General features: G+C 37.6%; 1 protein-coding gene across 35 annotated transcripts in view; it reads right to left on the bottom strand.

Moving 5' to 3' along the window:
- The window catches only part of LOC107136359 (ABI family member 3 binding protein), a 227,666-nt gene extending 205,613 nt beyond the window's left edge, over nt 1–22,053 (bottom strand). For 19 of the 35 annotated variants that reach the window (XM_048803406.1, XM_048803412.1, XM_048803408.1 and 16 more), the window contains exon 1: nt 21,855–22,052. In XM_048803406.1, coding sequence (XP_048659363.1) covers nt 21,855–21,933 — 79 coding nt within the window. In that variant the 5' untranslated portion in view covers nt 21,934–22,052. Of the gene's footprint in view, nt 1–21,854 lie in introns of all 35 variants that reach the window. The other 16 variants (XM_048803407.1, XM_048803428.1, XM_048803417.1 and 13 more) reach the window with 4 other exon arrangements.
- Between the last annotated feature and the right edge of the window lie 5,884 nt (nt 22,054–27,937).

Below are 27,937 nucleotides of genomic sequence, written 5' to 3'. Positions count from 1 at the left end.
TTAGTTTCAGGTCTCAGTCCACAGACAGTTGACTCCATTCCTTGGGATTCAAGGTGAGACAGAACATCATGGAGGAAGAGTGTGGTGGAGGAAAGCAGCTCAGGACATCACACCAGAAGCAGAGAGCTCCTTCCAAGGACAAAATATGTACTCCAAAGGCACACCCAGGGACTCACCTCCTCCAGCCATACCCTACCTGCCTAATTACCAGCTAGTCAGTCTCTATCCGAGGATTAATGTACTGATTAGGTTTAAACTTCAATCATTTCACCTGAAAGCTTTCTTATATTGTCTCACACATGAGCTTTTAGGAGCCACCTAATATCTAAATCATATCAGGGGCCCCAGCTCTTCAAAGAAGAGCAGTGAGAATGTGGGTGGGCCCCCTAAGCAAAATGCCCTTCCACATTTATGCCAGCCACCCCATTCTGAATCGTCCCCTATCCCTGCCTGCATTATCAAAAATGCCTTATTATGATTTATATCATGCAATGGGAATGAAAGAAACAAGTTCAAATCTTGATGTTTGATAGATGTTAAAAAATGTGGATGGAACTTGAATTTTACTCCTCTGCTTATCAGGATGTTTCTCTTTATACTAACGACACCATATGTTTTAATAAATGAATTAAAAACAATGTCATCAAAATAGATTTTAAAGTGGAAATTAAAATGAATTTTCTTGCCAGTCAAGAAGGGTGTGCCTTCCAAAAAGAGGTAGAAAGAAGGGCAACTGGGAATGGAATGTCATCTCTCCCTGTGACACTGCACTCCCATGAAAACATTTCTGCCACCTGGTAACTTCACCTCAGTAGCACAATGTATCTAAAATCCATTAATTTCATAAAGGTAGCATTGACATTCAAACAACATCTGTACCATTTTATAATAAAGCTCATGCCATGGAAATTAAAATAAGCCAGACAACAATGTGAAAGTGCTTTGTAAACTGAAAAGCAAAATTAATTTTTTATGTGAACAAAAACTATCTATAACTGAAAGGAATCTACAAATAAACCTGTGATTGCAAATATTTACAAAGCACCTTTAAGATGTAAAAATTACTCTGAGCCAAGAAGAAAAGTGATGGATGATCACTGAGTTTAAAAATGGCCCTACAGGAATCCACAAATATGCACAAAAACAACCAGGTTCCAACAAGCCTGTACCCACCTTAAAGAAATCAAACAATGAACTTATTATTTGACAGGCAAGGCTCTTCATTCTGATGTTATCTCCATGTTAATGTATATTTTTAAAGGTAAATAAGCACTTGCATTAGGCTTTCCAGTTTCCCTAATATGCTTATGGTGTTTGAGGCCCAAGCAATGAGACTTCTTTTCTTCCAAATGAACGTTCTAGATTTCTTGGGCTGTGGCTGGGAAATAATAATAAGGAGAATCACCATGTCCTTTCCCGTCAACCAGCAAGATCAGCAAATACAGTCAGTTGATCCACATTATTAGCAGATTCCATGTTTGCAAATGTTTCTACTTTAAAAAGTTTATTTGTAACCTCCAAGTCAATACTCAAAGCACTTCTACAGTTATCTGTGGACACGTCCACTCAGGTTTTTCAAAGCAGTGAAAAACTTGAATCACCCCATGTGCACATTCCCAGCTGAGGCTGACCAAGGTGACTCTCTGTCTTCTTTCTTCAGCTGTCAGACTGTAAATAAGTGTCCTTCACACAGTATATTTAGTGCTATAGTTTCCCCGATTTTATGCTTTTTATTGGAGATTTAACTGTTTGAAATGGTCCCTAAGTGTAATGATGACAGGCTACCTAGTATTTCTGAACACAAAAGCTACAGTCCGCCTTTTGGAGAAAAACTGAGTGAGGTAAACTTCATTCAGGCATGAGCAATAGTGTGTCAGTCATGACTTCAATGTTAAAGAATCAACAACATATTAAATAAGGTATCTTCTAGCAGAAACCCAAATAAAACTAGGTAATATACCTATCCATTGATGAAAATATTATGACCAGAGGCTCACAGGAACATGGAAGCAATTGTTCAGCTTTGGCTAATATGATGTTTGCAGCAACTTTATAGAATATAACTATTGCAAACAATGAGAATCAACTGTATTATGCTCTGTGTTTTTTAGATGAGAAAACTAAGACCCAGAGCAATTAATTTTTTTCCTCCAGGGATACCCATCCAATTAAAAGCAAAGTAAATCCTAAAATAGAGGTTTTTATTTCCAAGTTCAGTGATTACTTTTCTTCTTATGCATCCATAATCACATTGTGATTATGGATAAAAGGGAGAGCTTTCTCCTTTTTTTTGCATAATATGGGATGCCCAAATTTGTCTAGCATCTTTCTCTCGAGATCAAAGTGTTTAAAGCAGGTTGAAATTGAGTCTTAAAGCCAAAAGAAGAAAAAAGTATATGACATTCAATTTAGGTTGTGGGATTTGGGGTTGTGTTGATTTGAGAATGCAAGGGACATGCAGAAAAGGAGTTAATACTAAATTTATATGAATACTCCAACTGTGTCAGGCAAATGGAACCAATTTCCTTATTTTATCCCATTTGATAAAAAAAAAATCAGTGTGGGTTCCAGCAAATTAATTTGTCTATTATCTTTTAGAAAAGATGTGGTTTCTAAGAAAAAAGATTTAATTATTTTTTCTTCTGGTACTGAGGATTGAACTTAGGGGCACTTGACCACTGAGCCACATCCCCAGCCCTACTTTGTATTTTATTTAGAGACAGGGTCTGAGTTGCTTAGCACCTCACTTTTGCTGAGGCTAGCTTTGAACTTTCCATCCTCCTGCCTCAGCCTCCCGAGCTGCTGGTATTACAGGAGTGAGCCACCGTGCCCAGCCAGAACTATTTTAAATCTTGATTAAAACTGACAGACTAAAAAAGTGATCAGACTGGATGAAGCAATCAGGTAGGAATCAGAAAATATCTTTGCGTGCTTAAATTTGAAAAGGATTTTAAAAGTCATGTTTTTCTTATTCCTTAGATTAAGCTATAACTACAGAATATTTTTAATTTATTTATTTTAATGAGGTATATGAGTGCAGGATGCATTTTAATTCATTGTACACAATTGCAGCACAACTTTACATCTCTATGGTTGTATAGGATGTAGCATCACACCATATGTGCAGTCATACACATATCTAGGTTACTGATGTCCATCTCATTCACCATCTTTCCTGCCCCCATCTACCCTCCTTACTCTCCCTCTCCTTTGCTCAAAGTTCCTCCATTATTTCCATTCCTCCCCCTCCCTGTTATGGATCAGCATCCACTTATCAGAGAGAAAATTCGGCCTTTGGTTTTTGGGGATTGACTTACTTTGCTTAGCATGATATTCTACAACTCCATCATTTACCTGCAAATACCATAATTTTATTCTTTTAATGCTGAGTAATATTCTATTGTGTATATATACCACAGTTTCTTTATCCATTCATCTATTGAAGGGCATCAGAATATTTACTAATAGAGTAATGTTAAAAAAAAAAAAGTCATGGTTTGCTCCAAGATGTGGTGTAGGATAACAGGTATCCCAAGAAAGGATATTCTAGAAAGCCAAACCTGCCCAAGATGCTGTTTGAGATATTTGTTCTCTAAAAGACAATATACAAGTTGTTTGTGGAAAGCCCAGGCAAGAGAGTTCTCCTACTGGACAAGAAGTTAGTCCTTTTTATTTTTTTTAAACAGTCTGGAGATTATTTAATCATTCCACATATTAGTAACAGTACAGAAAATTTTGTAAAGAACATTATTATAATTACCTGTCTTAACAAAAAGAAATCAGGATGTTGGGAAGGCAAAAAACGTGTACATATGTAGATAAAAGTCAATAATTAGAAGATACTTCCTTATTGTATTGTTCTTTAATTCAACTTCAGTAAGCAAGATAACAAAATCCAACCTGTGAGCAGTACACCTCCACTTCTAAAAGTCAGACCTCTTAATAAGGGGTCCCCAGTGCCATCCAGGAGCCAGTGAGGATGAAGGGCACCCACATTTCAAGGACAGGATGAAAAAGGGTTATACAACAGTTGATTTCTGTCACAGTTGTGATTTTTCCAGTGGCACCGGACTATTGTGATGATACTTTCAGACCTGACTCCATTTTTTTGCTTTGACTTTTTTCTTTGTCCACCATATCCTCCACAAATAGTCTGATTCAAAAGCCTGATTATGTTTCTTGCTTAATTCGGTATGTTTATTGAGGGTGGATAAAAGGAGTGGTAGGAAATGAGCTGTTTTTACTACAAAAGCAGCCCTTCCTTGGCAACTCTGATAAGACATTTGGGGAAGGTCAAGTTCTACATGCCCTAAATCTAAGCAAAAGCAAGAAGCTACATGAGGCCTTGCAATTCCCTGAACAATGAACACATTAGTAAAAAAGACTAGAGACGCAGACTGAGGTTTGGTCTTGGATAGAAACTGCTTCGCCAAATTTATGTTTTGTTATNGTAGTGCAACCAATAATCTTGATTATATATATATATATATTTTTTTTTAAATAAAGAGAGCCCCAGAACATTACACAGAGCCCTGTGTCTTTGGCACTACCTTTACATATATTACATATTCTGGTTTGGAGTTAGAAAAATTTGCTCACTCTTTGTAGATAGAATACAGAAAAAATTTTCCTACATGAAGCTTCTTAAAAATAAAACACTTGTGGAAATACCATAAAATTCCTGCAGAATGGCAGAAAAGGCCTTATTCAAAGATCTTCCAACTTTCCCATGCAAAATAAATTCCTTTTTTTCCTGTGCCAGATTTAGCTTTATTTGTTCCTCAGTTGTAGCCTTTATTTATTTATTTACCTTATTTAGTTTGTCAATTCATTTTACTAGGATATCAACTACACTGGGACAGTACCCATTTTTCTTCTTTATATCTCTATTCTTCCTATTTTGTTAGGTGCTTATAAAATGATTTTTATAAGAGATAAGAAATTTCATAATGCCTACCCTGGAGACAAAATTCCATGAGGAATGCCAAGGCAGAAACTTCACCATGGGACTGAAGCTGAGGCCAAGGAGATGAGAGCCTGGCCTGACCCAGGTTTTTCCCAGGAGGCCCATTTGTTCCTCAGGGGAACTCAGTAATGTAGGTCAACTGCAGGGTGGATCTTGGATCTGGCTCTCTCTAGGCTATCTGGGGCCTAGAGGTTGACTCTCCTAAATTATAGCAGAACCAATACAGATCCACACCCTTGGCCTAAAACTCATCCTAGCCTCTGGAATGAAGGAGAAGGCCATTTATGAAGCCCTCAGAAAAGATGGTCTTTAAGCTGCTCTACACTATCAAACACTGAGTTTTCTTTAAAGGGATATTTGTTTTTGTATTTTTACAATCAATTAGCATTTATGCCCAGCGTTTCATGGTCCTAGCAAAGGTAACTGATCCAAAAACTCTCTTCCAGAATTTAGTCTCACTTATTTTTGGCCCATAGGCAGAACTACATATTCAAAACTGTATGCCAATAAATAAACTTATAAACATAGTTCATTCTATATTTCTTCCACTTAAATAGTCCTTTTAAAAAAATTTAAAGATAGAAAATACACTCCCTGTAGAGTTTAAAAATTAACCCAAAGCTTAGTGGCTTAAACAACAAAGGCACTTATTATCCACAGTTTCTGTGGACCAGGAAATTGGGAACAGCTCGGTTGGACCATTCTGACTCAGCATCTCATGCTACATTGCATTAATATATTGGCCAAGGCTGTATCTGAAGGCTTGACTTGGGTTGGAGCATGCACTTCCAAGATGGCTCATACCTGTGGCTAGCAAGTTTGTGCTGGATATAGGCAGGAATTCTAGGTCCAGCAATACATGAACCTCTCCACAGGATTGCATGAGAGCCTTATGACATGACAGCTGCCTTTCTCCAGACTGGATAATCCAAAATAAAAAGCACTGTTAAACACAAAGTCTTCTACATCCTAGCCTCTGAGGTCGCAGATCTTTGCCGTATTTCTGTGTTCTAATGGATATATGAGCCAGCCTTGATTTAGGGTGCAAGATCATACATATAAGAGCATGAATAACAGGAGGTGAGAACAATCAAGGGCCATCTTGGACACTCTTATTTCCATGCTTAAATTTTTTCAGCCACATCAAAATTAATTATGAAAACTAAAATGTGTTCACATCTCAGTTATGAAGTTTTTCATAAACACCCCATAACCGTCTCTGCAGTCTCTGCATGTTCTTCTAGCCACTTACTTGACCTACTCTAATTCTCTGAGTAAAAAGGATCTGTCTAACAGTTAAATTTTATTGGCTCTTAGACTTCTTGAAAAGCTTCATATCCAAAACTCAATACTCCTGAAAAATGCACAGACCCACAAATATAAACTAATTCAAAGGTTTTATGGATGTCCCAAGAAAAGAAACTAACCTGCAAGCTACATGTACAAAACTTTCAGCTGGATGCCAAATACAAATATCATAGCTAATGCTCACGATAGGCTGATGTCCAATATGAGCTGACAGGCTGGCTGACAGCCTGTGAAAGTTAAAATGACAGAAAACATTTATGTGAAGTACCAAGTTTATTTTGAGTTTCACAATTGTATTTGTCTTCATTGACCTGGTCAACTGTTCATACTTTATAATGGATTTTTTCTTGCGTTTGGGTTATACTTTTCTTGCGTTTGGGTTACACATGCCTTTAGCTAGTGTTAGGCATTAACTTCAACATGTATACCCAAAATGACTCCCACTAATAGCTTATAATGTCACCAAAACCTTTTCAACCAAGTTTTAAACATTAATCACCACCAAACAAGGTTACATTAAGTGAATGCTGCCTAGGGCTCCAGCTAGCTGTGGTAAAAGATAGATTCTAAATTTAAAAGGCAGCCAGCAAGTTTACCATAAGAGCTAGCTGTTCTCATTCTCACAAGCCAGACTTTTCCTACAGATAGGTACTACATACTGAACTGCAGAAAGCACAGTTTCTCCAGACTAGATAATCCAAAATAAAAAGCAATGTTAAACACAAAGTCTTAATTTAAGGTAAAAAACTTAGTAAGTTAGCTAAGAGTATATAAGCCACTTTCTTCAAATTAGTGCCCCACTGCTTAACGCTGATTATATTAAAAGATCAGTACTATTTTTCAATATATTGTTAATCTCATCAGAATCATTAATGGTAGTTGTTTAGCAGGCAGATTATCAGAACATGAAACTGAGTTGCCTTAGAATGGTGACGATGGATGATGTAGAACTTTTCATTCTGAAAAGATTTATTGTCCATGGTTTCCAAAATAAGGTGTAAGGATCAGCAGCATTATTATCACCTGGGAACTTGTTAAGAATTGTCATTCTCTCAACATTCATGTCAGATCTACCAAATATGAAACTAGTGATGAGACCTAGCATACTGAGTTGACTTTTTGTTTTCTGGTACTGGGACAGAACCCAGGGGTGTTTTACCACTGAGCTGCATCCACAATCCTTTTTAAAATTTGAAACAGGATATCACTAGGTTGCCCAAGCTGGCCTTCAACTTTAGATCCTCCTGCCTTAGCCTTCTGAGTTGCTGGGATTACAGACAACAGTACCCATGCATTCTAAGTTTTTAAGCCCATGTAGAAATTCTGATGCTTACTACAGCTTGAACATTCAGCAATTCCATGTTTCTCAATACAGGTTGAGTATTCCTTATCCTTTATGTTTGGAATTAAAAAATGTTTCATATTTTGATTTTTTTTTGCCTTTTGGAATATTCACATATATATAATGAGAAAACTTGAAAATAAGATACAAGTCTAAACATGAAAATCATTTATGATTCATGTACATTTTATATACATAGCCTGAAGGTACTTTTACACTATTTTTGGTACAATTTACACAATAATTTTAGCATTTTTAACTGTAACCATCACGTGAAGTCCAGTGGTAGAATTTATCGCTTGTGGTATCATGTTGGTGCTTAGTAAGTTTCAGATTTGGGAGCATTTTGTATTTCAGTGTTTGTATTAGGGATGTTCAAACTGAGTGTAAGAATAATTTTCTCCAGGTGGTTAAAAAGCTGAATTTCAATAAAACAAAACTCAAGTTGGTTTTTTGTTTGTTTGTTCTTTTACAATTCCCATCTAATTGTGGTCCGAAAGCAGGCCTTGGGGATATAGAATGCAAATACATGAAGGAAGAAGGGTAGGAAGAAGAGATTTTAGGCTCAGAGTAGATAAATGGAGATTAAGCATTTCTCTCTCCCTCTCCCTCTCTCTCTTTTTGAGAAACAAACACTCACGAAATAAGAAAGTCCCTGGAAAGAGATATCCCTAAAAGCATCTGAACTCTGCTAATGCTTATCCTTTAATGCCTTTTAAATTACTTGATAATTTACAGGAAGTTTATTTAGTGTTAATGTCTGTGGTCTCTTTGTGGCCTATCAACCTCCAGCCAGGAAAAGGAATATTTGAAATGGATGTTTCTGGGACACCACAAAACCCTTGCAGAGGACATTGAACCATGGGTTATGACGACTTTGGAAAACACCACAGTAAATGCTTGTTGTCTTAATTTTCTGACATAAGTGAAAACAGATGCTTGAGTTGAATGGCCAATTAAGAACAAGTGTTATATAATGCAATTCGGCTGACAAATTTAGGGGATTATAAAACTCAATGCATGTTCTTCATAAATAGCTGAGAAAGGCACCTGAAAATATTTGTAAAAATCACCGAGATGTTGGTAAAAAGGTGTGAAAATGGAATTTGTCAAGAATATGTAGAGAAGAAAATTAGGCTAAACTATAGTATGAAGTACTATTACACCTCTAAGTGATTCAATGATATATATCTAGTCAGTCATTCTAGTGAGTCAGTTGTAATATCAATATTTGAGTTGTTCCCAAACAGGATAATAAAAATGTCACTTGCTTCAGGGTAAGACTATTTATAAAGGGTTTTGTAATGGGATTGTTATACATAGGAGCAAAATACTAAATCACTATTTTTAATATGTGGATCAAAAATCAATATCACACCAAATTCAATTAGTTCTCACAGACTTTTACCTAATATATATTATGTATTTATAGATAACATGTTTATACATATTTATAAAAACATTTATATTTGTATCACAAGGAGAACCAGCACAACTTAGCACAGGACACATATGCAAACACACACACACACACACACACATCTGGAAACCTAATACACAGTCTTCTCTTGGCATCCATGGGGAATTGGTTCCAGAATCCTTCACCAATATCAAAATCCATAGATGCTCAAGTCCCTAATGTAAAATGGTGTAGTATTTGTGTACAACCTATGCACATCCTCCCAAATACTTCAAATTGTTCCTAGATTATTTATAACACATACTATAATGTAAATGCTATTGTAAATAGTTGTTTTATTTTTTTAGTGAATAATGGCAAAAAAAAAAAAGCCTCCACATGTTCAGTAGAGATGAAATTTTATTTTCAAAAACATTCAATCCACAATTGGTTGAATCCCCAGATGTAGAATATGTAGAATCATGGATATGGAGGACTATATGTATTTTTATTCAATTATTAATATAGGTTATGGTTGAAAAAGTCTAAATGCCAAGAAATTATACAAAGTTCCTATGGAAGGTAGAGTGGATGGTCTTCCAAGCACAGGGATCAGAACTTGAAGAGACACAAAAGCAGGAAAGAGGAGGGCTGTTAATGAAGTGAGAGGAAAATTTGGAAGACATCTGTCGAGTACAGCAAAGAAAACCGTGAGCCCAAGAATGGAGATCAAAGAGGGAATCTGGCATGTCGAAAAGAACTTAAATACCTACAATTGTGATCTGGTTGCCAACGAGAGGATCACATTTCCTGGGGATACTTTACACAGAAGCTCAGTTTCATGGAAATGTTGGTTACAAGTCAAATGAAGAGAAACATGGCATTTGAGTATAAGCCTTGGGAAAAACTACAAAAAAAGTGCTTCAAAATATCCAACGACAACTACAACAGAACCAACACAAAACCAACTTTACACCATGACACTATAATATCTAGCTTTTGTCATGCGTGTATTGTTGCCAACTTTCACAGGACATAATACGTGTGCTATACTTGAGGCTACTTAAGAATGAACTATGGTGTGAACATGCAGTTAGGGTTGGTGCAATCTGATTGGCTCAGGGCTTATCACATGAATATAAGTGAGTTTTCAAGCTTGCTGATGCCAAGATAAATGAGCAAGAAATCATGATATTTTCAATCTAATAGAACACTTAACATGACATAGAAATAATAATCCTGCCTTGAAAAAGATATAAAGTGTGCATTGTCTTCTAAAGGATGATTCCTGGTGCGTCCAAACAGATGGGGAGTCAGCTGTGAGGCGAGAGCAGGAGCCAAAGTGGCCAGCAGGAGTGGCTGCGGGTGGAAGCCAGGAGAATACTCTGAGGACTCTTATAGTGTTGAGAGAAAGGGGAAAGAGGACAAGAGGGAAGCAGGAGGAAGAGGCAGGGCAAAAGAAAGGGATTAAGGTTTAGGAAAGAGAAGGATGAGGAACGAAAAGAGGGAGGCTGGAAAAGGGTCCCATCTGGTGATTTATCAGTCACCAATCCAATGCCTGGGACTCAACCAGACAGACTATAGCAAGCACCTAGCTAAAAGCAAGTCATGCAGGGCTGCCTCCCCAGAACCACAACGTGTGCTCCCAAATCTTTGACAATAAAGGGCCAGTCTATTCTGAGCAGGACCTTCTCAATCCATGTAGGGAGAGATGGACAAGGGAACAAAAGCGTGATGCTGATGGCAAGGGTTATGTCTAAAGCATCCATTATGGCTTGACTCTCCTGCTCAGAGCCCGTTTCAGTGTGAGGCTGCCACACCGCAGATCCCAACACATTAACCACTGACACCCAGCAAGAAGGTGTTCTCATCTCTCAGCATCTTTTCCAGACTGTGGAGCTTCCAGCAGATGTCCCTCTCTCATTGCCACAGAAGGCAAAGAGATTTTAAAAGTGCTCCTGGTCTCCACATCTCCTCTTACCTTGGTTAAGAAAGTTACTATGGCCATTAAAGTCATCCTAATATCATTTATTTGTGGAAGCTAAAAAAAAAAAAAAAAGAACTGATATTTATTATACTCTTTTTTCAGAGGAAGAATTCTGATGTTCACAGGTTCACATTTAGTTCTGTGCTTTTACCCAGAGCTCATCACATGAATATAAGTGAATTTTCAAGCTTGCTGATGCCAAGATAAATGAGCAAGAAATCATGATATTTTCAATCTAATAGAACACTATATTGCTATTTTTCAATACTTACCTTCTTAATTTTTAATGAAACTACAGATTGGGATAAACCTGAATAAGAAAGCATATCCATCAACACTTTCCTTCTAATGCTACTGAAAATATGAGCAGTTAGAGCAAAATTCTGTAACAGGATCATCAGGGGGTGTTTGAAGAAGATGGACCAGAAGAGGAACGGAGGGGCAGACTTCAGATTATCTGATATACTGTCCTAAACCAGTTGGTTAGGGGTAGTTTAACTCCATCTGGAAAGTGAAAGGAGAAGGAACTGTCCTGCCTCCTCTGACAGCATAACTGGAGCAGGACTAAATTCCAGAGTTCTCTGCCAGCAAGACTTTGGCAGCCACCCCAAACTCCTCCTTCAACGACAGAATCTGGGTCTCTCAGAAAGAAGGCCTATGAGGTCTTGCAAGCCTTCACATGCGTGTGCACAGTGTACTTTCAGTGAGGCCCTTGGAACCAGAACATTTTCTTACCAACCAACAGAATGGAAAAATCAAAGGATGGTATTCAAGGAAAAAGGAAATCTGAAACTCCACCTTGGCATCACATCGGAAGCAAAAGCACCCCAGTTCCAGGTCCTCAGAAGCATCTGTGCACTGCTCAAAAGGGAAAGACCTTTCCGTGTTCTGAAAATGCAGTGGAATGCATTTCAAAGAGGTTTTAGGTCATAAGATTTCCTATGTGCTCAAAAATTGTCCTGAAAACAGAAGATGAGCCAGAATGTATATGGTAATGTATACAATGAAAGAAACCATTTCCCAAAGAAATCATGTGACCAGGACTTTGCGAGGAGGGAAATTCATTATTCAAAATTCAAAATTCATCAGTTATTCACTGATGGGCTCATGAGGTCTTGGTTTGTCTTACTTATTACATGAATTAATTTCTTTATGTATATCAAAGCTAGTGTATGACAACACGGTGGAATGGCTTAACTCCTGGAAATTCAGTTGTTAAATGAGGACAAAGAATTAAGACACTGATGATTTCACATAAAATAAAATGACATTTGTGTAGTCAAATAGAATCGATTTCAAACTCCTCAAAGGCAGAAATTGTTCTACTCCTCTTTGTAATCTTTATATTGATGATTTTAAAATATTACTTGGGTGACAAAAATAAACGTAAGTTCAGTCCCGATAAAGGAAATCAGTCACAGCTTCTCAGATCTAGCTTCTGAGATTTTATAAAATTAGAGAATATCACTTATGTCCTAATACTAAAAACAAATGTTAATCTTAATCTTAAGCGTTTTTGTATTGTACTTTGAGAAGGAAGCCTGAAAAATTATTCCAAATAGTGTTTTAAAATCCTGGAATCAGGCAAAAAATAACAACAATAATAACTTTTAGATAGAAAGTAAAACTCAAATAGCAAAATAATTTACTTGCAACTTTTAAATTTTACTCTATATTCTTCCAGGAACATTTATCAAGTATTTATACATGCACATTTTCAAAAAATGTTGATTAGTTATTCTATAGCTCTGGCCATATTGGAATTACCAGAGAAATATTTTAAAAATCTCTTACCCTGGACTAATGGAATTGTGATGAGGCAGGGGTAGTAGAGCATTACTGATAATTTTGAAAACTCAGTTATCCTCATGTGCAGCCAGGATTAGAACTGTTGCGATGGATGTTACAAATACTGGTGACCTTATGTTAAAAGAAGAAAAGGTAAGGTAAGGTTTGAAGTGGGCAAAGCTGCTCTCTACAAATAATTTCTAATCTGATCAGAAGGTGCTTGATGTGGGTGAGTTTGGTCTGGGTTTCTAATGGACGGGCATTAGATGCATAATCCTTGACTAGAGAATGGTAGCAAACTATCTATGGAAGCACCAAATATTCTACCTCTTTTTTTTTTTTTTTTTTTTCAGAATTCTGGTGAGAGGAACATTAGCTGACTTTATAGCTTGTGTTCTAAGATGGCTTCAAACCTCAGACTAACTCTGAGGATCCCAAATTTCCAGCAAAATCCCAGGGAATATAAATCAGGGTTCTGCTGGGTCAGAAAAATCTATTACATACCATAACTATCTCACCATGGAAGGTTTTCAGTGGGAAACACAGGTAAATATTATGAGCAGTGAACTAAATCCTGATTCAGTCTTGCTACCTACAGAACTTTCCCAGAGACCCCCAAGCCAACCTTCCCTACCATGTGCCTCCTAAAACCTTTAAAATCTTTCCAACACAAGAAGAGACTATGGGCTAAATAAAAGACCCACAGGGTGCTCAAGTATTATTAAACATTCTACAAGATTCTGAGTGTCATGCTGAGAATATTTCTTTGTACTACCTAAATTTTGTTCTGTTTCCTGAGAGCACGTGGAAGAACTGCTGTTTTATTAACATGAAATAGCATCTGAGAGAAAATTTTCTGAGTTGCCGCCATCACATCTAGTAACAAAAGTATACCTTCTATCCCCAACCACAAATTTACCCTCATTGTAATTCCTCCATTTACTTTAAAAGCCACTCTACTAATGTTTCTGAAGCACATTTTCACTGGGACTGCATGACCAAGTTCATACATATTAACTGCTTAATATTTTTTCAGATTTTTAAAAATCATTTTTTATTATGTTTTTTCCTTTGAGAGATGGTGGCATCAATGAAAGCAATTCCTCTATTTTGAGGGAATTTGGTTTGTGTGGCCCCCTATTGGATTAACCATACTTGATGAACTACAGAGAAACTCAGCTGACTGTTAACGATAGATAGAAACAAAAGTCAGTTTGACTACTTCATCTTAAACACTTAGCAAAGACAGTTAAAACCAAAACACAGCTATTCCTGGGCATTTTAAATAATAATAATGGTTAAATGTAACTTCCAAGAATAAGTAAACTGGAGGCTACAAAAGAGATTCTTAGGCAGGAATGCCTGATAACTATCAAAAGGAACTTCCAGAGTAGTTTTTAGTTTAAAGCCTACAGCTATTTCTAACCTACACAGGTAGGCTTAGTGTTTGCTAGTATGATTATCCAGCCCTAAGTAACAGAATTAAAGGTTTCTGTATCAACAAAGGAATCTAGGTGCCAATCGGCCTGTTGCATACAGAGAAGATTCATATTGGATGCCTTTGCATTCTTAACATACTTACCTCAATTTTCGGGAATTTCCTAGAATCAACTCCAACTATGGAGGGACACAAATAAGCAGTTTGCCTACTGAGCATCTGCCAGTAATGGCTGAATTCTGTGGGAAGTTGATGGACTGAGTAATTATGCTCAAACCAGTGTGTCCTCTGGAGTCAGATTTCTTATGTCCATGGTTCTGCTATATCACTTAGTGACTTCAAGCTACCATTGAACATTTTGTGGCAGGTAGACTCTGAGATAATCTAAGAATATAATTACCTCTCACCTTCTTCTCACCAACAAGATATGGCAAAAGAGAGGGGCCTTCACTTCTGCAATTAGGCTACATAAGTCTACCTGCAGACTCTTCTGGGCAAGTAGCCATAGTAGAAAGGCCCATCTGACAAAGAACTGAGATGACCGCTGGCCAATGAAGGCCAGTGATGAAATGAGGTCCTCAGACCAACGACCTTTCAGGAAATGAATTCTTTGACCACATTAGCTTGACAGGGAATCCTTCCCCAGCCAGGCCTTCAGATGAGACTCAGCCCTAGAACCTTCACAGAAGCCTCATGAAAGACCCAGCTGAGCCAGGCTGACTCCTACCCCACAGCAAGTTTGAAACAATGAATGCATTATTTTAAGCTGCTTTTATGGAAATTTGTTATGCAAAAATATAATCACCATATTCTTTAAGATACTAACAATATACTTTTCACAAGTGTGAGGATAAAAAGAGATCATTTATGTAAGCACAGCCTTAAAAACCTAACCTGGTATATGGTAATTTGGTTATATTTAATGAAATGTAGTATTTAATGCATTGTTTTTCCATTTGTTTTTAGAACTTTTTTTTTAGCTGATACTATTTATATTTACTGTGTGTGGGGTGGGGATACTGGGAATTAAACCCAGCTCTTCACACATACCTTAAAGGGAGGTATGATAGACTTGCCTAATAACAGTATCCTTTGCCTTCAGGCTGAATACAACCCTCCATACACAGGAGTTTTAGCAGGTGTGTCAAGCCTCTGATGTCCAATTATAAGATTTTGTTGGCTCCCTTTACTCCTGTGTGGTTTTGTTTTCATGTGTGATGGGGAGAAGAAACTTCTATGGTGCAAGAATAAAGGTTATGAAGGTTGCTGGAGCACAGGGGCTCTTCACACATACTAGACAATTCATCTACCACTGAGCTACATCTATAGACTTTTAATTTTATATTATTTTATCTTGAGACAAGGTCTCACTAAGTTACCCAGGATGCCTTGAACTTGCAGTCATCCTGCCTCAACCTCCCAAGGAGCTGAGATTACAGGCATGTACCACCACACCCAGTTTTTAGTTTTGTTTTGTTTACACTTTTGGTCATTTTTTAACAGCTTTGTTTTTATTTTATTGTTCTAGCAATTGATCACATTAGATTTTTAACTTTTATTTTTATGTTTGTTTTTACATAATGTTTATTAAATTCACCTCTTTTACGCCTACCTTTACAAATGTCAGTCAGGGAATACTTAAGAGGGAATTCTTTCTGAGGATGGTGACCCAGATAGAATGGATGGTTGTATCTCAAGAATGGTTGTCCCTTCACTCAAGGTCTCACTTTCATCTTAGCAAAACCCTTCATCAACTCGCATGAACCTACCTAAACATTTTAATCTTCTTTGCGACAATATAGTACTGATGAATTCTATTCTCAAGTGGTCAGCTCTGTCTCATTAACTTGAATCAAGAGAAGCTAAAATTCCTTAAGATTTTGTATCTCATTGTCCAACTGAACAGTGTATGAAACTAAACGAATGATGTATATCATTAATCTAGGGGAATTTTATTTTTAAACCTTGAGTTGTTTTTTTTTTTTACATTCCTAATTTAAAGTTCTTTTATAACACAGCTGAATCTCATTCAGTTTTGCCTAGTAGATGTTCAATAATCAGTGGTCAAATAAACAAACATAGCAATAAATCTGCCAAGAAACTTTAGAGCTTTAAAAAATACTAAAATAATTCTATGGTTTCCCAACTTTTTTCTTTTAGCAGCAGGGCTATTCCTTCTAATGTACTCTTTAATACAGTCCTAGCAATACACAAACATTCAAATAAAATCAGAACTCCCTCCACTAGACTTTGCAGTCCCCATATCAACCTCCCAACTTCTCTGCCCTAAGATGGAAGAGATCTGATGGTCCCTAAACCCTCACAAGTATCAACCACCCTTTGGAGACATGGAATGTGCTGTTAGAGTGACACATTTTTGTTTTGTCAAAGTTAAGATTGAGAAGGCCAGTACTGAGATGAGTGGCTGGAAAGTTTACAGAACAAGAAAAGCCTGCCTCTCCAAAGATAACGTTCCAAGTCCTCTTTGTAATAAATCATAAGGACTCAGAACAGATAGAGACAAGAAAGGCATACTCGATTGCATCCTGTGGATCTCTTGGTCTTCGTTTACCCTCTCAATACTTTAGTAATTGCTGAGTTTGAGCCCAGCAGTCATCTCTGTTGGGAAGGCCCCTCACTTTTCAGCCATCCTTCTTCTTGCCCCCAAATGCATTTGTCCTTCACACTTCTACTTGAGTGCCTTTTATAATATTTGACACCTCCAGTCTGGATTTGGTCCTTTTGGCTAGTCTCAAAATTCACTGTGCTTCACCAAATTGGAGAAGGATGCCACTTTACTGGAGTTATCCCTTTTTACCCCATCTCCTCCACTAACTCCAGTTGCCTGAAGACAGGTGTCAAGTTTTGTCTCCCCAGTCTCAGTGCTCTCCATAAACATGGGGTAGAATTTATAACTAGTGTATCTTTACATAGATTACAGAGCTGATATTTCATCAAAATCAAGGGAAATATCTTGGCCATGCTGGCTATGTGGCTAGGGAAAAGTTATTTAAACACGTGGAGGCATAATCTGATGCTTTACAAAATGCAAGCAATAGGATACCCACTTTACAGGGGGATTTAGACAATTTAATTAGCTCATTAAAAATATGCAGCTCTATCATCTTAGCATGATCCCTGCCTTATGGATGCCTTGTCCAGTCACCTGCCATCTGCTACTGTGGACCTCTGGACTGCTCTGATACTAAATACCCTTAACTGTCCACATCCCACCTGATAGAGACCAAGGACTTTGGGTTACTTTCCCCCAACTTCATCCCCTTTCAGCAGGAAGCAGTTTGGAGATGTCATCACCCATTTTTCCACAGAAGTGGAACTTGGAAATTGACAGTGGGGAAATATAACAGTGGTCCACTTTATGCTTTAAATATAGCCCTTGCTGCTCTGCCACTGCAACCTATTTTTAAAATGGACACATTTCTTTCTCTTCCTCTCTCCCTCCTCCTCCTTAAACTCTCCTACTCCCTAATCTCAGGGGAAACAGGATTACCTCTCTTCCCCCATATTAGGCAGATTTATCTGTCCTTGAGTACAAACCCACCATAGAAACAAAGTAATCCAGAATTTGGGGATGGTATCAGAAGAGCTCAGAAATGACTGTCACCCAAATTGACTAGTGAACATGTGGAATGTAGCCTTTAAATCACCTCTTTAAAAGCCCCCTGTTCCTGATGATAGGCAGAATCACAGCCTTTGGGACAGGAGTCCCCTATGTTTCTCCTTTGCTAGCCAAACAGAAATGTTTATTATTTATTAATAAAAAATAATTAAGGGGGACCATCAGATCTCTTCCATCTTAGGACAGGGAAATATTAATAATAAATAATTATTATTTATTAATACCTATTATTTACTTTTCTTCAGAAAAATAATATTATATATAATGTGTACCACATGTAGTACACATTAAAAAATGTCATCTATGAGAATGAAAACAATAGCAGTAGTAGCTAATAGCCATGATGATGGTCACTGTTATATCATCTGTTCCTGTGTTTTTTAATACCTGAACTAAGAGACGTCTACCTTTTCAGGTAAAACCTCAGACAAAGAGCGAGCTACCTATTCCCTTTGCCACATGACAAGAATCACACCCAAGATCCCCAGGCCCCCTGACCATGTGACTATACTTGCTACTCGATGCTCCTCTGTGGTTTTCCTCACACGTGCCTTAAAGGGAGGTATGATAGACTTGCCTAATAACAGTATCCTTTGCCTTCAGGCTGCATACAACCCTCCATACACAGGAGTTTTAGCAGGTGTGTCAAGCCTCTGATGTCCAATTATAAGATTTTGTTGGCTCCCTTTATTCCGTGTGGTTTTGTTTTCATATGTGTGATGGGGAGAAGAAACTTCTATGGTGCAAGAATAAAGGTTATGAAGGTTGCTGGAGCACAGGGGCTTCCTAAGGTACAAAACAACGTGATTCATCTCAGGGGCCTATGTGTTAGAGTCCAATTGTCCTCCTGAAAGTTCAAGTGGTTCTCACCTGGAGTTCAAGTGGTTCTCACCTGGAGAAGCCATGCATCCTTTCCCATCTCTTTCTCTACTGAAACCCTGATCCTAAGGCAAAGGTGCAGCTTTTCCTGGAGAGTGTCTGCCCACATGCAAGGAGCACAGTCAGACTGGAAGGGGGCAGATGATTTGCCCAGTGGTCACACAAAACAGTAGGTCACTATCTCACCCCACCTGTCCACCAATGACACACCACAAAGCCATCTCAGAGATTTATCTTACAGTTTCAACAAAAGATCATATATTATTCAGTGTGCACTCAATATAGAGCCACCTTTATATTAGGAATAAGAATTTATTGGAGGCTAGTTATGTATAAGACCCTTTACTAAAATCTCTGCATCTCTTAACTCATTTAATCCTAAAATACTATGAGATAGGTACCATTTTGCCCATTTTACAGATGAGAAAACTGAGGCTTAGCAAAGTAACTTGCCAAAGAATATAGTCATTAGCATATAGGAACATGACATGTAACAGATGATTTCTTACAAATAATCAAACAATACATATATATGTAAATATATATATGTGTGTGTGTGTGTGTGTGTATAAAATGTTTGTATCAAATGTAACTTTGTCTTAGGAAAATGTGAAAATTAAGATGAACTTTAAACATTGTATGAGAATCAATTTTATTCACAAGAAGGATAGCATTCTCACATATGCTATAGGGTATGATGCCTAAGATTTGGGTGAGGGACTCTGCTTACCAAGTGGGAAATAGGGTAGAAAGTGGATTTTTAATCAGAAACCCAGTATCCACTCCTGGCTCTGCCATTAACATGGGAAAAATCACTCAACTTCTCTATTCTTTGGATGCCTTCATTTAGAAAATAAACGTCAAGCTAAGCCAGTGATTTCCAAATATTGGCCTGTAATGAAGTTTTTATCAGTCTGTGGCAAAATGAGTAAAATGAGGATAATAGACTTGTTTGTGTAGTTAAATTCACTTGCTTTATAAATCTGTTAATATGGTCTGTTTTATGAAAAATGAGAATCTTAAATAACACATGGTCCTTAACTAACTCTAAATTAGGTAGAAAAAAAAGAAAAACCTTTTTTTCCCTTCTCATTTTTTAAATCCTATTATAGCCCAGCATTTCTCCAAATATGTTCTGGAACAGACAAACCCCTGGGAAGATATTATTACCATCATACTGGGAAAAAAAAAAAAAAAACAAAAACAGGTTTTAAGTTAAATGAATTTGAGAAACAATGGGTTAAAAATTGTAAAATGCTAACATCTATTGTGAATACCCAACCTATATGGACAAAGCATCAAAGGTTCCCCAAGTTATTGACAAAAAACAGCTGCCTGCCCACTGTCACACATAGCTCCCCCCCCCCCACCATCATAGGACAGAACACCTATTCCTGGAACACAGTTTGGGAAAGGTGACTTCAGCTAAAAGTCCCTCAGTAGCTTCCATGATTTGAAATAGCACTAAAAACAGTGAGGCATGGCATTTATTTTATAACAGATTTTTTTTTAATTTACAAAAGAACCTGGATGAAAACACTTCAGATTAAAACTCAATTAAATAGACAAATATTTCATGATTATTTTTTACAACTATGGTTCTTTTTTTCCTTTACCATTGAAAATAAAGGCAAACTGTATTAAGAGATCTGCTTTTAGTGAATGCAAAATAATTAAAGCACTTGGAATTTGCAGAAGTTTGCAATAAACCAAATTTTGGCTATCATCTCTACTTGGTGAACAGACAATAAAATAAAACCATCTATAGGTATTGAGATGGAGAAAAACCCCAGACTCCTCTCAAATGATATGTTATTGTTAAATGTCTTATCACTATGAAGGGTCAATTCTAAATGCTGGTAGCTCATGACTTATTTCAATCACAGTTTGCTATGACCAAGAAACAAAATTCTTGGTATAAGAAAAAGATCTGATAGTGTTTGCTTTTCTTTTTTCTTTGCATAATTATTTGATCAAAGTTGAGAAGTTTTACTTTGCCTTTTTATTGCTTTTCACGTCATCATGTGAAATACCAACCGGCCAAGTGCTTCAGCCTTCACATTCTGGATTCAAGTTTCACTTTACCCAGTGAAAGAAGAGCAGCTTTTGCTCGTGAGAAGATGATTCTGGAGTGAGCCCTCCAGGAAAGGACCCAGGCAAGATCTTATGAATATTCTGACACTAACAACTTTTCTTGACTCTATTATGCACGCCAGGTTTTTGACAAGCCTGTGGCTCTGGGTTACCTCCAATATTTTCCATCATAACTGTACGGTAAATTCCAGCCTGTTTTTCATAATCCTGCTGACTACAGCAGTCTTCAGCCATAAAAGCCTTCACAGACCTAAAGTTGGCTTCCAAAAGTACCTCTGCAAAGGAACGAAAGTACACACAAGATTTCTGTACAAAGACAGGAGAGGAAGGAGCCTCTTGTTTTAGTGCCGATGGGCTTAAAGCATTTTTGAGGTCTAAATTTAGAGAACTTAATTTTCTTCTAATGGCATTTGTAAACAAAATACCAACACTAAAATAAGAGCAGTTTAGGCAGGAGAAAGGGGGAGTGTCCTGTCCAACACATCAAACCCTCTTCCAAACTCCACTGGAGAGAAGTGTCTACCACTTAGCGCGTGACCATACTTTGGTCAGACCTGCCTAGACTCCCTCAACCTCCTGGTTAACAGGTATGCTTGAGATTTGTGCCAAAGATTCCAGATTTCAGAATTAGCTTCTTTTAAATTTTAAACTTGTGCTGGTTTAGTCTCTGAGTGATAAAAACAGCAAATAACTGACAAATTATAATAGCCCTTTACATAATATGATTCAATATACAAATACTGTAACTTGAAACTATACCATTCCAGTTCCCTTGAACATACCCAACCAAGAAGTTGGTTTTCATTTTTGCCATAAAGAGCTGCAATTGAAAAGTAAATAATGGGGAGTGTGGAGTAATAGTTTAAGCAAACCCTTCACACATTTGAACTTTGACTTTCTGCAGCATAAATCTATTCCCCCATATGATAAAGCAGATCATATTTAATATTAACAGTTTAAAAACAAGTATCTCTTAAAATATTTTTAAAACATAAAACATCAGAGCTACTTGCCTTTTGGCAATTTCTGTGCATTTCCCAGGGCAAGTGCAATACTTCCACAGAGAAGTAGACACCCCAAGCTGGAGAGCATGTTGCATTTGCCACCTCGCCCGGGGAGTGATGCTGGTGGGTGCCTCGCAACCCTGGAGCTGCATTTAAGTGGATGGTCTCCCAGTGACAGAGGCGGGCGGCTGCACTTAGCTGTGCCGTGGGCTTACTCACAGGGGGTGGAGACAAGATGACATCACACCCTTTCCCACACACACCAAAAAAAAAAAAAAAAAAAAAAAATGGCACAACAGCAAAAACAAATCATCATATTTCCCTCTGTGAAATTCTAACTGTCTCTTCTCTTCCCTCTGTAACATAAAGATTGAAATTATGGCCAATCTACATTTGTAAAAGAAAAAGAATTTGGGCAATTTTAAAAACATTCCATAGACTATTTTAAAGAATCTGAAAGAGACACACTTAAGACCATCAGAACATTAAAAATGTAAAATGAAACCTTGTTAGTTAGGGAGGAAACTGTTTTCGGTTATCCAGTAAACCAAATCTATTCTTTGAAATGGGAGTAAATTCATAAAATATACTTTAAACTATCCTGTATTTCCAGTATTAGGAGAAACATTTAAGAGTAATACCTGGGCTATTAGCTATACTTAGTATATAATATAAATGTGGAATAATCATATATATATATATATATATATATATATATATATCTATAAATATATATATATAAATATATACATACAGACATTCTACAAGTAGGATATAGAGACAGCACTATTAACAATCGAGTCCCACTCTGAGCTGGGCTCTGCAACAGGACTGATTTGGTGCAGGCACTATGGTGTTTTCCCCATTTATCAGTGAGAAAAACAGAGGCCCAGAGAGGTTAAGTGTCCTGATCAAGCGAGTGTACTCCAATGATTAATAATTTAGACAGACTTTGGAACAGAAGATTTTACCCTACTTACTAGCAAGGTGCCTCCGAACAAACTTCCTTGATACCAATTACATTTCAGTGCTTGTTCTTTTGCAGGCATGGGTCTGGTCAATTTATACATATGAACATATTTATTCCTCAAAATGACCAATGAAGAAAGCACTGTCATTCCTCCCACTTAACAGGTAGAAAAAGTGTACATAGAGGTGCAATAGAAGGCCCAAGTTCACAGATCCTGAGCAACAGAGCCAGCATTTTAAGCAGGCCATTTAACCCAGCACTTCTAGTCCTAATTGCTAAATTTTAAATTCAAAAATAGAGATGACTGTGCCAACTTCATAAATTTTCTAGTAGGAATTTTAGAAAGTATTTAGTAGTACCTGCCACTCAGCAGTTGCTGAAAGTGACAGAAATAAATGACAAAAGTAAAGCCCTCCAGTAAATAGAATATACTCTAGCCTGGGTGTAATTACCTCTGAAGTCCATGCATGTGCCCTCTCCCCCTACAGCACTTGGCCCCAAATATAGGCACATTGCTGGAATGACAAGGGTAATAATTTAAATATTGCTTATATTGAGTTTTTGAAAACAGCTTATTTCACAATGTTGCTATAGCTGAACCAAAAACAGTAAGAGGGAACTGGAATAACTGGTCAAATGAAATGATAGGTAGAAAACTCACCAAAAGAAAACTTGAAGAGAGCGCCTTGTCTTCCAAATAAAGTGTGAGAGGCACATTGTTAAAGTCATCTGGAGCTGGCTCCGTCCAAGCTCTCACCATTGGAATGCTCTGGCAGTGGCTGCGGAAGGGACTGGGTTATTTAACAGGTCTTTTTCATCTCTGATTTTCTACTTCAACAGGCAGCTCCCTCAAACCCGAGTTTGGACAGTCATCCAGCTGACCCTGCTGGTTCTGCTTCTATATGCCATTACCCTGAAGCTAAACTAGTGGAGCCACAGTGTTAGCAGGAAATGACAGGTTTTCTGAGGGAACAACACCAGCAGAAATGTTATCAAGGCAGCTAGTTCTTCAAAACTGTGTGAGGGGCTGGTGTGAGGATTGGGTGATGGGATTGGGCCATCAGCTTCTGTGTGACTAGCAGAACAATTCCCATGCACATTAGCCGTCATTATTTGCAGTTTGGAAATGACTGGAAGCTAATTAAACAAAGGCCAATCTGATTATTTTGTCAGAAAGGTGGTTGCATTACCTTGGCTGCTAGGACAAATGACCATTCAGTAAAAATGCTGACAGTATTATCATAACTCTCCAAAGGTGGGAGGAATCACGGCTTTAGAAAGAGCTCGTCTCACACAGGACTTCCCACCTTCTCAATTAACAAGACATTTTCTGTCAGGTCAGATCTCCCACCCAGGCAGGAGGGATACAAATCCTCCAGAATGTAGGTCCCTCCTCACAGGGAATAAACACTTCAGGGCTTTGGTCATGCAATCATTGAAGGATTTTGGGCTCATCCCAAGGAAGAATTGACCCTCTGGCCATGGGTACATTGCAGATGACTACTGTGGAATAATTGGTACATTCTGTCAGGTTTCTCAGTTCTCTCAAGAGAATACCAACCCTCATCCTGTTCAAATGCCTCTTCAGCCACAGTATCTTATTTGGAAATATGAAAATGCTAAGCTCCAGATACTTGTGAGATTGTAGACTACTGAATTTTATCACTGACATTTATAATAAAAAAAATCTTGTTGAAAGAACACTTAGGAACTGCTTGAAAAGCACATAAAATATGTACTGTGTTTCTTGTGAAGGCAGGAACCATGCCTCTTCTCTTTATCATCCCCTCCCTGCCTAAAACATAACAATGCTTTAAGTGTCACTGGAAAAACATCCTTCAATTCCTCCAAACAGTCTAAAAGATAGTTCTGGACTGACATAGAGAAAGTTTGAGTATGGTCTAGAATGTTGTTGGAAAACAATTCTCCAAGGGGCCCCATCTCACGAGCAGATGCACTGATTTCCTGTGGTCCAGACTATCTTTTTTAAGAATGCTTGTATTGCAGACAGCCTTGGAAGACAGAACTTTTTTTGTGTGTTGACTCATATAATAAAGATATTGTTTCTTTCTGAGGCAAAGAGAATGGATGATTACTTCCCATCAAAGTTCCCCAAGCTCAGTTTTCTTTTGTGATATCACCTGTACCTCTTTTGGCCTGTAGGAATTGGGACTCAGAATTGATAGAAATACTGCTATTCAGACCTCTGCTATTTCTCTAATTGTCCTTTGCCTTTGCCCGAGGAGTCCTGCATCTCATTCCAGCATCTATGAACTATCAATGTTAGCTTGCACATAGGGTAAAATCGCAGAGCCTTCCAGTTCTTGACAGTAGTTTTGGCCCACTCTAAAATATTTTACTAGGTCTTGCTTTAGTATAGTGCTTTTGATAAAACACCTATATTCAAGTCCACTGTAAGGCTCAGCCATGAACCCCCCTTTTGGGCATAGTAAAAGTGTTGTTAGTGCTTATTAATGAAATCATATACTTTACTAAAATCCTGGAGAAAACTTCTGATTATTTTTTTTTGACACAAAGAAAACAGCTATGGCTCCTTTTTTCCTGAGAAACTATTTATTTTGTGATATTATAACCAGGTTCACTTTTTGTGTATATTGCTCGAGAACCACAGCCAATGTGTCCCCCACCCACACTAAGCATATAGGTCATGTGATGTGCATTTTCTGACATCATTCCTGGCTCTATTTTTCATCCCCACCCTTATTTCTTGCTTATTTTACTTGGAGTCTTAATTTATGTGATTTTATAAGTTGCTTTAATTTGTTTCTGGAACAAGGTATAGTAAAACACACAAGCCCCATATACAGGAGTTGTATCAAAAACATGTGTCCAAATGTGAAGTGGGAATCTGGGAACCTGTTCTCTACTTTCTTTTTCTACAAAACAGACCCAAATGGAATTTTGGTATAATAATCATATGGCATCATTTCTTTACATTATTTTTATCTTTGGGGATATGGGTGAATTCCATGAGTCTAGAGGACATTTAGAACCCAGCTCTAAATAAGTGTTTTATTTTTCAGTCATTTCATGTTTGACTTTTTAAGTGTTCAACATTAATTCCATTATTTCAAGAGAGATTTCCATTAGACCATAAATCTTTCAAATTTGGAAATAAACTCTATATTCATATTACCTATCAATCCACATTTTTTAAGTCTCTGGTATGTTAAAAACTATGTTAGGGCATTTTTAAAGACTTATATATGTGCAGTTAATAATACAAAGGTATGCTGTGGTTTTCTAGGGGATACTAATAAAAATAATTTTAATATGACTCACATTTGAAATGGGAAATTCAGTGTTCCATGTTTTAAGCCCAAACCTTGTTTCTGTAATTACTGTGCTAAACCAGACTCATGATCCAATTGGATGAGTATCCTGCTCCAATGAGGGTACATTTGGCCAGAGCATGAAACTCTTCCCCAATGGTTTTTATAGCATAGAGAAGTACTGCCCCATAAATGCCTAAGTTTTGTTTGCAGGTCATTCTTCAGTCTGTCCAAAAGCATCTTAACCTTTAGTTTTTGGTTTCATTATCTTAATGTAATTAACAGCCTATGCTTGTAAAAGACCATAAAGAGTCTTCTCTATTAATCTGGAAACAAACTTCATTAAGAACTAGATTGTACATCTTTAAGCTATGAAGTTTGCTTTCTGTCCTAGTCTATTTTCAGCTGCTACAATAGAATACCACAGACTGGATAATTTTAAAATAAATGTATTTCTTATAGATCTGGAAGCTGAAATGTCTACAGTCAATGGGCCCCACATCTGGCAAGGGTCTTCTTCCTGCATCATAATATGACAAGAGAGCATGTGATATGGTTTGGATGTGAGGTGTTCCCCAAAGTTCCTGTTAATGCAGGAATATTCAGAAGTAAAATGAATATGTTATTAGAGCTTTTACCTAATGGGTTCATCCTAGTTTGAAAGGACTGAGTGGTAACTGTAGGTGGTTGAGGTGTGGCTATAGGAAGCGCATCTTTCCTGTGATCCTTCCCCTCCCACCATAAGGAGATAGCTTCCCTTGTCCATGCCCTTGCCCATGATATACTGCCTCACCTGGACCCCGAGCAGTGGAGTTGGCCATCTATGGACTGAGATCTGTGAAACTGTGAAATTCAATTAAACTTCTCCTCCTCTATTGTTCTTATCAGGTACTTTGGTGATAGCAATATGAAAGCTAACTAAAACATTACATGAAAGGGAAAGAGTGAGAGAGGCATCAACTCATTCTATAACAAATCTACACTCATGATAATTAACCCATTACCTTAATAACAGCACTAATACATTCATGAGGAAAGAGCTCTCATAACCTAATCACCTCTTACTTGGCCCACCTCTCAACAATGTTGCCTTGGGGATTAGGTTTCCAACACATGCTCTTTGGAGGACACGTTTAAACCTTGTTTTGTCTAAATCCGGCTGTCTTCATGGAGGTGTTGAGTACCTACTGGATCTTGTACAGGTGGAGGGAATATCTTTCATCCTAGCTTCAGTTAATGTAAAAATGGATGGGATCAAGAGCTGAGTTGGAAATAAGTAAACCAGACATAGGACTTTGAACAGGAAGATGGGTCAGAGAAGGAGCCGGAAAGTTGCAGCACAGCGTCAGGGAAGCCAAGGAAGAAATACAGGTGTAGCTGAGCAGGATGGGGAGGTAGGAGGATGGTGGTCCTAGGAACATGCACTCAAAAGGAGCATCTTTCACCCAGGCTCTTACTTACTATTGTGTGTGTATGGGAGGGGCGATGTGCTTTAAACCTGAGATGGTAAGAGTCAGGAATGTGGTCTCCAAAACTATACAGCCCACATCTTTTAGATATTATTTTATGGAAGGGACTCTTCTCTGAAGACTTCCCAACTTTGCTGCATCTTTTTTCGGGGGTTGGACAATGAGGATTGCAAGCAGAGTTCAGGAATGGAAGAATTTTTTAAGCAAAGGTGAGATCACATCTCTCTGATAAGATAGGCATTTGTAGGCTCTTCTGGTTGCAAATTAAAGTTCACTGAAATAAAGTAAGAAGTATTCCAAAGAGAAAGACATTCTAAATCAAATTGAGAATCCATCATGATTTAAAAACAAAGATGTAGT

The sequence above is a fragment of the Marmota marmota genome, unplaced genomic scaffold (assembly GCF_001458135.2).
Source record: "Marmota marmota marmota unplaced genomic scaffold, marMar, whole genome shotgun sequence".
NCBI lineage: Eukaryota > Metazoa > Chordata > Mammalia > Rodentia > Sciuridae > Marmota > Marmota marmota.
The sequence above is the reverse complement of the archived record's forward strand: the minus strand, read 5'-3'. Positions and strand labels throughout refer to the sequence as shown.